This window comes from Lactuca virosa, chromosome 7, assembly GCF_052849685.1.
Source record: "Lactuca virosa cultivar CGN04683 chromosome 7, Lactuca_virosa_CGN04683_v6, whole genome shotgun sequence".
NCBI classification, from domain to species: domain Eukaryota; kingdom Viridiplantae; phylum Streptophyta; class Magnoliopsida; order Asterales; family Asteraceae; genus Lactuca; species Lactuca virosa.
This window is the reverse complement of record NC_136432.1, coordinates 263,965,892-263,979,672: the sequence shown is the minus strand read 5'-3', so window position 1 is coordinate 263,979,672 and position 13,781 is coordinate 263,965,892. Positions and strand designations below refer to the sequence as shown.

The window sequence follows — 13,781 nt, the reverse complement described above, 5'->3', positions numbered from 1 at the left end:
ACGATGAAGACTCAACCAATCCATGTTGATAATGACGTCGAAACTTTTAATTGAGACCGGCATGAGGTCGATCGAAAATGAATGGCTATCTAGTGTTAGGGTACACCCTATGTATATACTGCTAGTGCTCTCCGTCTTTCCATTAGCCATTTCTACAGTGAACGTTTCTTTAAGTGCTCGTGATTTTTGCTTAAGTAAATGAGTAAATTTTTGGTTCACGAAACTCCTCTCCGCTCCAATATCAAACAGTATGCATGCATAAGAGTTATCGAGGAGAAACGTACCCGTGACTACTGTGGGGTCGGCAACCGCTTCCTCGTGGCCTATGGCCAGAACTCTTCCCACTCTACCAGCATTCCCTGCCTTTGGGCAGTCCCTCTTGTAGTGGCCCACCTCGCCACAACTGTAGCAAGCTTGGCCCACACCAGCGTCGGGGACTTGGTTGATTGGCCTTGCCGGAGCTTTGCAGAAACGGGCGGTGTGCCCCTTCCTGTTGCAGTTCAAACACTGCATTTCCCGGCAGGCTCCTGTGTGGTGGAAGTTGCATTTGTTGCACTTAGGCAAACTTCCAGCGTACTGCTTTACCGGAGCAGCAGCGGCAGGTGTTATCGCAACATTAACTGCCACGACCTGCTGCTTTTTGGCAGCCTTCTTCTTCTTCTTGTCATCCCAGAACTTCCGCTTGGAATCAGCGGTTCTGGAAGGTTCTGAGATGGCCAGGGTTGTTGCGGCCGGGGTACAAACCCCATGGTCTATAAGCCGCTGTGCCAATCGCTTGGCACTATCGAATGTAGTGGGATTTGAAGCCAAAACATTTCCCTGGAATGGAGGCACCAACCCCCATATGTATCTTTCTATCTTCTTTCCCTCTGTATGAATCATGTTGGGACAGAGGGCCACCAGCTCACAAAACCTGGTGGTGTAGGAGACTATGTCAGAGCCCTTCATGGTTAGGCTCCACAGTTCCTCCTCCAGTTTTTGGATTTCGCCCCTCGGGCAGTATTCCTCAATCATTAGCTCTCTCAGAGCTTCCCAGCCCATAGCATTAGCCACCACTAGAGATAGTGACTTGACATGGCTATTCCACCATGTCAGGGCTTTTTCCTCAAAGGTGCAAGCAGCAAACTTGACCTTGCTTCCTTCTGGACAAGAGCAGATTTCGAAAACCGATTCGCTCTTCTCGAACCATTGCGAGAGGGAAATGACTCCGCCAATCCCTCTAAAGGACTTGGGCTTGCAGTTAGTGAAGTCCTTATAGGAGCACTCTCTCAAGCGCACAGGAGCTTCACCATGAGTAGATTGAACAGGGGTTCCTCCTCCAGTGGAACCGGAAGAATGATATTGTGCCATGGCTGTAGCCACAGCCACAGCTACAGCAGCATTTAGTGCTGCCGTATCGATTTGAGGAGCAGGTGGTGTTGTAGTGATTGGAGGATCGTGTCTCATTGATCGGCGTGGAGGCACCTTTTAACTATAAGTTTAGAAAGATGTAGATATTGTTAAGAAAATAGGAAAATTGATGATAATGACTCATGGACTAACTCTCCATAGCCCAACAACACAATTGGATAGCACGATTGAATGTAGATCTAGTACTAACAGATGATAGCATTTGGATAATAATTTCCATTAGATTAGATATCTGTCAATAATACTGGGATTACAGATGTAATAAGTTCGGGAAAAAATGACCTAGAAGTAGGTCTTACATCAACCAAGATGGGAAAATTTTGACAGAATTACGACCTAATCAAGACCTAACAGGTCTAAGATTTTCAAAGATAGGAAATTAGACTAGAGTTTTTACATAAACTAAGTTATATCCAAAAAGAGAAGTCGAGGAGACTCTATCGGCGACGAGAACTACCAGAGTGAGTTCTTGAATCCGACAGAAGGCGTTCTATGTCCCTTATGCGCCTTTCATATCTTGCTTGCTGAGCTCGAAGTTCCCTGACTTCAGCTTGGATTTCAGTGAGTTCCCTTTGCAGAGCTGCATTGCGGACCTGAGTCCTTTCATGAGCAGACTCTAGCTGGCGAATGCGGACCGTGTTAACGCCAGAGTTGGCGTCAATCTCCATGACTCGGTCGATAGTTGCTCGACCTTGCTCGGTGTTCCGAGAAATCCTACGGGCCATGATGGGTAGGACACGATCAGCGGAACCTCCCTCGGTGAGGTTGTAGAAGCTTCTGTCTCCATTGTAGGGAATGGGTTGACCCTGTTCCCGACTCCATCTGTTCAAGTTTGTGGCCCACAAAGGTATGAGTCCTTGAAATGCTGGGCGAGGGTTTAGGTTTGGGTTTTGAGCAGCTAGGGGTAGGTTGTTGACTTCTGGCTCTGAGTTAGAACTATCGGAAAAACCTTCAGCTAGGTGATCATCCAAAGGAATTGGGTGATCATCTTCTGGCTCTTCCTCAAGCCATCCAGCATTGCCGTGGTTGGGATAGTACGGGTCTCCTGGGATATGGAATCCAGCCATAAAATCTACGCGAGAAAAGGGATAAAGAAATAATTAATAGACGAAGTAATTAGATAATTATAAGATGATCTTTATCAGTTACTTCATCATTTGCGTAGTGCATACCAGTCATATGTAACCAAGACTGGATAGACCTTCGAATAAGTGACCCTAACTCTAAGCCCACAACCAAACAAGGAACATGAAGTAAAGCAAAGATCCTAGATTCTAAGTCTATGATATCCTAGATACATATAACCTTAGCGTATCCACTCAACAACTATTGATATACTAATAAAGACCTTTAGTTCTCAGATAAGTAATTATAGTAACACAAAATACTCCTATAGTATTTTAAGTTTGTGTTATGTTCTAATGTTTTCCTTGTAGTAGTGTTGGTAAGTTTTTAGACTTGTTGCAACCTCACAACCACCCTTAGGCACATGCTAGTCACTCCTCGGATAATATAGTTGATCAGGCTATATCTTCCCAGGGTTGACTATATGTCTGTAAGTCTAATTGTGTTGCCCAACAATCGTAATACTTTTGTTCTGTCCTGGTGACACTGATTTTAGTATGAATGCAGGTATGTATACTTGGTTAAATATTTTATTATTTAAAAGTATAAACTCTTTATTAGAGTATTTTAATCCCGCTGTGTTTATAGTTCGTATATCTTTTATGGGTTGATATACTCGATTCACTATAAACAATGCTCTGATACCAATCTGTCACACCCCAAAACCGGAACGACGAAATCGTTCGGGGGTGGAGGACGTCATGTACAGTATCACAACAATGCAAAGTAGTAAACAAGCAACAACATCATCCATTGCATTAATAATATAATTTAATACAAGTGTGTTCTGTCAAGTTAAATAGACACCAAAAATATGAATCAAAATAAAAGATGAGTCTTGAACGAGCTCCATCTTCTCAAAACCTGGCACTGGTATCTGTCTACTGGTGACCTGAGAATACAAGTTATTTTGAAAGAGTTTATCAGATTTAAAGCTGGTGAGATCATAAGTATATTAGTGTCTGTATTTGTATGAAAGTGTTTGTAAGTATGTAATGTATAAGTTTGTAAAAGTTTGTAAGTGTTTGAATTCTCCTAGAAAACCCTATGTTTCCTACTAAAAGTAGCCTTCTACCAAGGCATCAAGTGTTTGTGTGTGTGTCTCTTGTAAGAGTAGGTATTTTCCCAAATCTGACTATCATTAACCAAAAATATAGTTTTTACATTACTATTTATTGTGTGAAGATCACAAAGTGAATGCAATGGGAAAATGAAATAGTACTGTAGTGCTGTATTAAGTAACTACTGCTATACTAACTACCTTAAACCAATTGTTATTTAAAGTACCATGTGATCGGCCTGTACCATACTACTGACTATAAACACGACGATGTAAGACGTCGGAAGAAATGACATTTGGCACCCGTAGACTTGCAAGTCCCACTGTAGCGAGCAACAAGGTGCAGGATAGTCAATCCAGTATAGATTTATACACAAACTCAACGCTCTCCATTTAAGGAGATTCTGGATACAAAACGAGCCATGACAGGTGATGCCATGCCCCGTTACGTGGCTCACATAACTGTATTAATGCACTTGTGAATGTATTGTATGTACTAGCTGTATTGTATGTTCTCTCCCTGTCTAGTATGTATGTATGTTCTCTCTGTATGGTATTGTTTGTTTCTCATCATAGTATTCTCTATCTGTATGTCATGTTCTCTCTGTATGGTATTGACTCATGTATGAACTGACTCATTGTATGTTTCATTGTTCTAGTAATAGTATTAGTAACTTCCTAAACTACACATATTGTAGTTTACTAGTAGTATTGTTGTATATGTGTGAACATGCTTGTATACCTTTGCTACCCAAAGGTATTGAATAGAAAGAAGGAACTTTTATATCTATATACATATACATAATACATAACTAGGATCCAAACGACCTTCGGACAAACAACTGATACCCTAAGTCCACAACCAAACAAGGAACAGGAGGTAATGTGAGCTATCAGTCCTAAGTCCTTTCAATCCTACTTATATAACTATATTTATATAGATACACATTTAACATAATATAAGTTTAAAAGGGTTTAATAAAAGTATTTGACATGTAAAAGAGTTTGTAAAACAGTTTGAAGTAGTTTGCTTGATAACACAGTTTGAAAAGTAAGAAATCCACTAGTTTGGTAGTTATTAATCACATGTGATTGATATAATAACTATAATAGTTCAACTTGTATTCCCACCCCCCCCCCCATAAAAGCATTTAAAATCATTTAAAAGGTTGATTTAGGGGTATGAACTCACCTGTAGTGAATGGTTTGGATGAACGGATGGTATAGGATGCTAAGTGTCAAGTGAAGACTTGAACACACACACAGATCCTAGTTAACATATAATAACACATTTATGTACTCAATTAGTCATTTAACAACTAATTAATCAAGTTAAGACATACTAGGACATGAAAAACACTTGATTTAAGTGCTATAAGTACTAAGGATTGCATCTAAAGGTTGTAGGGCTTTGCATTTGAGTTTAGGGTACAAAGGGACACTCTTTTGGAGTTTACGGTTTTGGGACCAACTCCCATGGAGTTTACGGTCGTAAACCCATGCGTTTACGGCCGTAAACCCATGGTACTTCTACCATTTTGTGTTTTGAAGTCCTAAAAGTCATAATGAAGCATCCTTACTTCAAGTCTAAGCCTTGGGAAGTGATTGTGCCACTATTTCACCCCTTTGTAGAGTTTACGGGCCATGGACCACTTCTCCATGAGTTTACGGCCGTAAACTCTAATGGTCCTTGATGTTTTCGAAGTTTAAGGTCCTATACACTTCAAGGATATGATCTAGACTAGTAACCAAGGCTTGGTAAGGGACTAGGGCACACAATGGCCCTTTCATTAGGGTTTACGGTCCAAGAACATGTTTGGACCGTAAACACCTTTGATCTTGTGTTTCTTTGTGTTTACTAGTTGATTAAGAAGTGTAACAAGCCTTATAACACACTAGGGTAAGAGTACTTACAATAAAGGAGCTTGAAAGGGTGTTAAAAGTCCAAGAACACTAGTGTGTGTTCTTGGTGTTCTTGGTGAAACTATGAACACTTGAAGATCTACATAAATGGAATGATTTCACGGATGAAATCATGTAAGATCACTAGATTAAGTAAGATATCAACTAATTAGGGCAAGAAACGCTTACAAAGTTGAAGATGAAGAAGGAAAATCGGATGATACTTGAGAGGATTTTGATGTTCTAGACTTGAAAAGGTGAAAAAGTGATAAAAATGACTAAGTGTCATATTTATACTCCATGGAGTTTACGGTCGTAAACCCATGCGTTTACGGCCGTAAACTCATGGTACTTCTACCATTTTGTGTTTTGAAGTCCTAAAAGTCATAATGAAGCATCCTTACTTCAAGTCTAAGCCTTGGGAAGTGATTGTGCCACTATTTCACCCCTTTGTAGAGTTTACGGGCCATGGACCACTTCTCCATGAGTTTACGGCCGTAAACTCTAATGGTCCTTGATGTTTTCGAAGTTTAAGGTCCTATACACTTCAAGGATATGATCTAGACTAGTAACCAAGGCTTGGTAAGGGACTAGGGCACACAATGGCCCTTTCATTAGGGTTTACGGTCCAAGAACATGTTTGGACCGTAAACACCTTTGATCTTGTGTTTCTTTGTGTTTACTAGTTGATTAAGAAGTGTAACAAGCCTTATAACACACTAGGGTAAGAGTACTTACAATAAAGGAGCTTGAAAGGGTGTTAAAAGTCCAAGAACACTAGTGTGTGTTCTTGGTGTTCTTGGTGAAACTATGAACACTTGAAGATCTACATAAATGGAATGATTTCACGGATGAAATCATGTAAGATCACTAGATTAAGTAAGATATCAACTAATTAGGGCAAGAAACGCTTACAAAGTTGAAGATGAAGAAGGAAAATCGGATGATACTTGAGAGGATTTTGATGTTCTAGACTTGAAAAGGTGAAAAAGTGATAAAAATGACTAAGTGTCATATTTATACTCCTTGGGGTTTACGGCCGTAAACACCATGTTTGGGCCGTAAACTCCAAACTCTAGAAGTTTTGAGATTTTATTGATGCACAATAAACCCTAGGGTATCCTCTCTCCTGTTATCCCTTGAAGTACTAAGCTTTAAAACACTCAAACTCACTCTACACAGCTCAAAAGTTAGCAGAAACAGTTCTGACTTCTATTGAAGTGAATGGTTGTACAAGATAGAAATTTCGGGTTGTCACAACAAGTTGGATCTTCTATAAGTAGCGACTTTCCTTTTTTCATATGATTTAGTTCCTCTTTCCAAATATTCCAATATCTTTATCTATTTTCATGGCATCTGCGTGCAGAAACACCAACAAGTCCTCTTCTTGTAAATCCTTCTGCTTACAACCCTTCTTTTCCCTTCCAACCATTAGGAAACTGTCATTTTGGGAACCCATTTTTGCCAAATAGTTCACTCAATCCTTCTTATAGATATTCATTTAATTAAAAGTCAAATTTCAATCACTAAAACACAAAAATCTTGTTATGAGATTTCATACAAGAAACAGAGCAAAAATTTAACCTTTTTGGTAACCTGAAGCAAGTAAGGAACATTGTTGAAATACACAGTTGCTAAAATGGTTGAATCGATTTCTAGAATGTTCTCATTGATGATCTTGACTAAACTCTAGTAGAAACTTTTGATTCTAGTGACAACTTTGATGTCCCTTGATCGAATTCTTGAGAGTGCACCAATGTCAAGAACAAGGATTTTTACATGATTGTTCTAATGGACCTAAATTTGGCCTTCTTATTCCAAATTTTTACATGTTTCCGAGGATCAACCACGTGAGGATCAATATCATATTATCTACCAGTCATATAGGTAGACATTTCATCAGCATCAACACCAAACTGAATGTAGATTTTCCCAAGATCTCACATGATAATACATGAACCTATGATTAAATAAAAAACATGGAGTAAAAATCTTTAATTAACGAATGTTTCTTTTCTTGGAAACGATATATTTTTTTATATAGGGTTACTTGCAGAGTTTCGAACCACCATTGATGGCTTCGCATTATGATTTGAGAGATCAAGAGAGACTTCCATGCCAGAGTTTCCATAACCAACAACCAAAACTTTCTTTCCGGTGTATTTCTCATTGGGCTTGTAGTAGTTTGCATAGATAACTTCACCGGAGAAGTTTTGTAAGCCTTCAATTTCCGGTACTAACCCTTCATCGTTTTCTCCTGTTGCCACTACAAGCTTCTGGCAGATATACTCCGTCTCAGAAGAGACATATCCATTGTCTGAGACACTTTTAACCCTCTAGAAGCCATATGTCTTATCATCTTTTGTTGACCGGATGCTTTCATTGAATTGAGGCTTGATGTCGATCTTTTGAGATGATTGTTACCGACAATAATGGGTAAAACATGATAAATGCAATAAATAAACCCATTAAATAAAACTCCACCCTTTAGTGAACTCAAGAAAATACAAAAAGTTAAAACCAATAGTTTTCTTAAAATTTAAGGGTTTATGACATTTGTCCTATTTTTATTGGGTTATAGAAGATGTTTTGGAATGTTTTGATGAAGAGAAGTAACACCTCAACATTTTTGTTTATTTTTCTAAAAATATGTTTTAATATTTATGTAATCTTTTTGTGTGAATATAAATAAATAAAAGATTTTTGTTAAAGAAAGAGTGAAGAGTTTAAGTTATAAAATAAAATTTCTAATGTTGAATTAGAGACGTAAATTTGTGTAAAAATTGAAAAAGCCGGTTAACCTAACTAATCACTTGGAGACGTGGTGCACTTTCCTGACTTCATCACGACGTCTTTGGAATTAATTTAATTTCTTTAATTACATTTCCACTTTACTACAATTCTATTCATAAAATAATAGAGACGATTAAAGGTCTATGGCCCCAGGACGACCACCAAACTTTTATTAGAAAAACCGTTGCTTTATGTAAAAGTAAAACCCAAACGTCATATATAGTGTCAAAAAAACCTGATTCATAATTTAGGATTACATTTTTATTTATTTATAATTTTTTTTTTTTCAGATTGCAATCAAGATACTTGCCTACTTCGGTAATTGATTTTGGATAATACAGAAGACCCAAAAATATTGATGTTAAAAATACGAATCATAAACTAAAATTTATCTTATTCTATCTAGCTATACAATATCGAAATAAAAAATAGCTGTGATATGGTGCATGCATGAGTATATTGTTTATATATTTTAGAAAAATTAGAAACTGTTTAAAATCTTTTGATAAGCTTTTCACGAGCCTGCTTGCTTATATTATCGCCATTGTTCCTAAACAATTGCCAAAATTAAAAACAATAGTTTATTAAAAATAGCACACCTGTAGGTCAGTATATTCATGGTGAGGTACTACATAGAAATGTGGGACCACCAAGTTGGCCATAATCCAATCTAAGAATCCTACAGAGTCTATATATATATATATATATATATATATATATATATATATATATATATATATATATATATATATATATATATATATATATATATATATATATATATATGGAGATGCAGGAGAAGGAAGTTGGCAAGCATATATTGAAAAAAGTAGCTAGCGAGGCTTCGATCGATATATAACTAACTAAATAAGATGGGAGGAGGAGGAGGGCGTTCCCCGTGCTGTGACAAGAGTAAGGTGAAGAAAGGGCCGTGGAGTCCGGCGGAGGACGTCAGGCTCGTCTCTTTCATTCAGAAACATGGCCATTCCAACTGGCGTTCTCTCCCAAAACAAGCCGGTACCTATTTTCACTCTTTCTTTCTTAATTAACCGCTGATAAATAAAATCAATGCATGCAAAAGCACGATTGGTTTTGGTCGATAATGATCCATCTGTTTTGTTCTATATATGGTTGGTCTATTGGCTGACGAAATCGAGTAGTCTAAATAAAAATCCATGAGTACTATTTGCAGGCAAATATTAACCACCTTCTTGAAAATTCAAATCCAAAACAAAATGCACACCAGGTATTGAAAGAAATACTAAGTAAATATCTAATATTAAATCGTTGGGTTTGAAGGTCTGCTAAGGTGTGGAAAGAGCTGCCGTCTGAGATGGATAAATTACCTAAGGCCAGATGTAAAGAGGGGAAGTTTTACTCCCCAAGAAGAGCATTCCATTATTCGCCTTCACGCCACCTTCGGGAACAAGTAATCATGCATTTACTAGCTACCTCTATATATTTCCTCCTTGTAGTAACAGTAATAATAAATTTAATGTACGTATGTATGTATGTATGTATGTATGTATGTATGTATGTATGTATGTATGTATGTATGTATGTAATGAAGTAGTTTATGGCTTCAGGTGGTCGAAGATTGCATCTCAGTTGCCTGGACGAACGGACAACGAGATCAAGAATGTGTGGAATACACATTTGAAGAAAAGATCAGTGCTGATGAGCAAAAATGAAACTTTCTTGTCAACACCTTCAACGTCACCGGCTTCCAACATCTCAATTAGTATTGATCAACCTCACATTAATAGTCAAGAAATTTCTTCTAATCACCTGGATAATGATCCAAAAGTGATAGCCCGAGAGGGAGCTGGTGGAGGTACATTATTGGTAGAAGATATAGATCAATCATCAACCCCATCTTCAACCGCGTCTTGCAATACTCATGATGAAGTAAATCTTGAAATTCATTCAGAATCAGAGGTTGAGTTTTGGAACATGCTTGAGGACATACAATTACAGCCACAACCAATCGCGGAACACCATGGAGCCCATATTCCAAATGGATCGATAGATGTTGAGTACTGGATGAGATTGTTAGAGGAAGAACTTGGATTAGTAGATACAACTCCTGCTACTCAACAAATTCACCAAAATGATCTAACCAAGACGAAGACCAAGCTGAACGAGGAGCTGGCAGTATTTGGTTACAATACGGAAATGTGGTGGAAAATAAGTGACGAAATATCTACACTGTGGCCTACTTCCCCTCAAAATTTTGGGTTTTAGTTTTAGTTTGATAATTGTTATGTTAGACTTGGCAACCTTGTTTCAACAGAAACAGTAGCAATAGCTAGGTCTTCTATTGTTGCATTAGTCAACAGAGCTACACGCTTATCCTGGTACAAATTGATCAATTTGTCGTGAGTAGGTGAGTGGACTAGTATTGGCTCATGACTTACACAAATTTATACAAACTGTTTCACAATTTAGATACAAGAAATCCGAGCATTTTTCAAAAGATATCGAAACTTATTCTTACATAATATTTTTTTTGGTAGACAATAATTTATATTTTATAAAGTTGTTCAATATAACATTTTAAAACATAACAATCTCTATTCTAATCCCTATTCTAATAAAACAATAGTTTTATTCTTCTTTTTGATATGTATAATACTATTAGACATCCTAATTAATATATATTTTATTCTTTTTGTCAACTTATTATATCTACTAATTAATGCATGACACTTGTCAACTCCATTTCAAATTTCAAATTTTAAATTTTCCACTTTAATTACACTAAATTAATAGCATTAAAATAAAATTAATACAAATTATAAAATGACATAATTTCACATATTTATATAAATCAATGATTAAAATTTATATAACTAAAAAAATATCTTAATTAATAATTTATTTAAAATAATTAATTAATAATTTTGAGTTTTTACTATAAAAATTTAATTAAATTTGTAACCGTGGTTTTCACGGGTTATAAACTAGTTTGTGTATAAATAAATAATTACTATGTACAAATGACCGCCAAATAAAATATTAATCCTTTTTTTTCCTCAAAGAGCAAGGCCTTTATTAAAAACAATAGCAAAAAATTATGCACTTAAGTCTAGTGGATAATTAGCCCATAAATCCCAGCTCAAACATTTGCCTATTGTGATCTATGTGAGACTTGTGAGAATAGGCTACCGTTTGGCCGCACTCAATGCCACATAGGTAGGGGAACACCCACCCCACCCCTATGTACTAAATTTTGATTGGTGGAAGGGTTTGGTGGACCGTTGAACAGTCAATTGTCTAATAATTTTTTTCCTTATAAAACCATATTTTCACCCCTATTTCTTCAAACCAAAACCAAGTTTTTAAATCTTTCTAAACTTTTTCTCTTAAAATCAGCAGAAAATATCATCTTCTTGGTCATCTGATGAATTTCAATTTATTTTTGATGTTGCTGTCACTTGTGGTTAAATGGCGCGGCAAGCCTATGTCGCTTTATGCAATAACGCTGCTGAAAGTTCTTAATGGAGAACACGAAGATATATTTACAGAAACTGTGAAGAAGCCAACCAACGCTTAATACAATACTACTTTCACGAGAATGTCATTTATCAAGGGGAAAAAAAACTTAACCCTAAGTTCACATGCAACCTAGTTGATCTAAGTTTTCTCTATTGATTGCAACAAACAATTGAACATCAAGAACACTAGGAATATTCTATTATTTTCGAAATTAATAAAGGGTTTCGGGGTTTACATACCTTTTGATTATTGTAGTAAATAATCAAACAATTCCTTGTTAGACAAGCTTTAGAAAGCAAGCACCAAAAATCTCGTGCCTCTAATGGTTTGTACCCAAACCCTAGCAATAGAAGACTTGAGAGGAAAGATGAGGGAGAAGGTGATTTCGGCTTTCACTTCTTGAGAAGGAGTGGCCGAAATTATGAGCCCCAAGGCTCCTTATATAGTTGAACAAGAAAACCCTAGAGAACACTAATTTGAATATAATACTAATATCTCAAATTAGGTAATTATCCACACTCTTAATTATCCTTAAGGATTGATCTAGAAACCTAAGGTGGCTTTAAATTTCCGGGCATCCTTGTATTATTCTAGAATCCTTCTCTTGTTCAATTATTGAACAATTACATCTTAGGTCCTTGTACTTTTAATTAATCCAATTAATCCCAAAATAAATTTCAATTAATTTCTGATTAATTATTAATTAAATAATATTATTTCTAATTAATATATTATACTCATAATATATCAATAAATTATTTATTTCTATTTATTAATCTTATAATAACCAATAAATTAACCTCTCTCTCCAAAAAGTCATTGTGTCAATTATTAGTTTTGAGGGCAAACCAAAAGGATTTTGCGTTTAATTCAAGTACATACCAATTTAGTTATTGACTTAGACACTTAATCCAACAGTCTCCCACTTGGATAAGTCTATAACTACAATTGCAAGTATAACTTCTAAATCAAACATCAAAGAGTGCTTTCCAAAGCAACTCCATACTCTAATCTAATCAGATATCGGTCCTAAGATAAGTGCGAAAATATTCCTTCCTTCTAAAAGATATCATATAGACATGAGACATGGATTATAATCAATCTTTTGTCCAAAAAAAATTTCTCGATCTCCCGATTGTGATGACCTCATAAGACATACTGTTGAACACATCAATTTAGTTGTAACACATGTTTCCCGAAGAATGTTGGTCAGTATTAAAGGAATTCAAACAAGGTTTTTTTGGAGCAAATCCTCAGCCACAACGTGGGAAAGGGATGCCCACGACGTGGTGTGAAATTAATGGATCGTATGTTTAGAGGGCTGCCACGACGTGACAATGGATGGCCACGACGTGGCAACGGTGGCAGCCCAAGCCCATGTATTTTTAGGGTTTCTCCCATATTTAAGCCCCTTAACTCCCATTCTAAGTCATTTCCTTCAGCCTCCATCTCCCCATTCTGAAACCCTAGCATGTTTTCCTTAATTTTAACCTTGGTGGCTTTATCTTGAGGTTGTTTGCTTCATTTGGTGAAACTTGGAAAAGAGGGTAGTTCATTTTGGTGCAAGGAAGCAAGGATCAAGTTTGGATCCACGCTCTTCTTAATATTTCTAAGTTGTTGGAGGTAAAAAGTTCATATATTGACCTTTGTTCTTCTTGTTTCAAGTATGAGCACATTTTTGGATGTTTTGGTCCCATTCTTCAGTGCTCTTGGAGTTTGAGGAACTTCAGAGCTTGATGTAGTGCTTATTTGGTCATGAACTTTTGAGCTAGTGAGAAAAAGGTCTTATCTTGAGTAATGTTAGCCCCATGTTTGAGTTTTGGTCATATTAAAGACTTAATGGACTTAGGGTTTAAGATCTTGTCTTATGGTGAGGTCCTAATGGATAAAGTTGGAAACTTTATCCATTAAGTCAGTGTGGAGAAGTAGATCTGAAAGTACGAGCTTAGATATGAAAGGAATAAGCTCAAAATGAGGAAATTTGTCATTTTCC

At 36.6% G+C, this 13,781-nt stretch overlaps 1 protein-coding gene and 1 pseudogene across 1 annotated transcript; one reads left to right on the top strand and one right to left on the bottom strand.

The window, feature by feature from the left end:
• Positions 1-1,467: 1,467 nt before the first annotated feature.
• LOC145127747 (putative indole-3-pyruvate monooxygenase YUCCA5) lies at positions 1,468-7,966 on the bottom strand (annotated as a pseudogene).
• A 1,144-nt stretch (positions 7,967-9,110) lies between these two features.
• Positions 9,111-10,748, top strand: MYB63 (myb domain protein 63). Its single transcript, XM_079060467.1, has 3 exons — positions 9,111-9,307; positions 9,590-9,719; positions 9,877-10,748. Exons 1-3 carry the CDS (start codon positions 9,163-9,165, stop codon positions 10,532-10,534), a joined length of 933 nt encoding a protein of 310 aa, XP_078916593.1. The 5' UTR covers positions 9,111-9,162; the 3' UTR covers positions 10,535-10,748.
• The last annotated feature ends 3,033 nt before the right edge of the window (positions 10,749-13,781 follow it).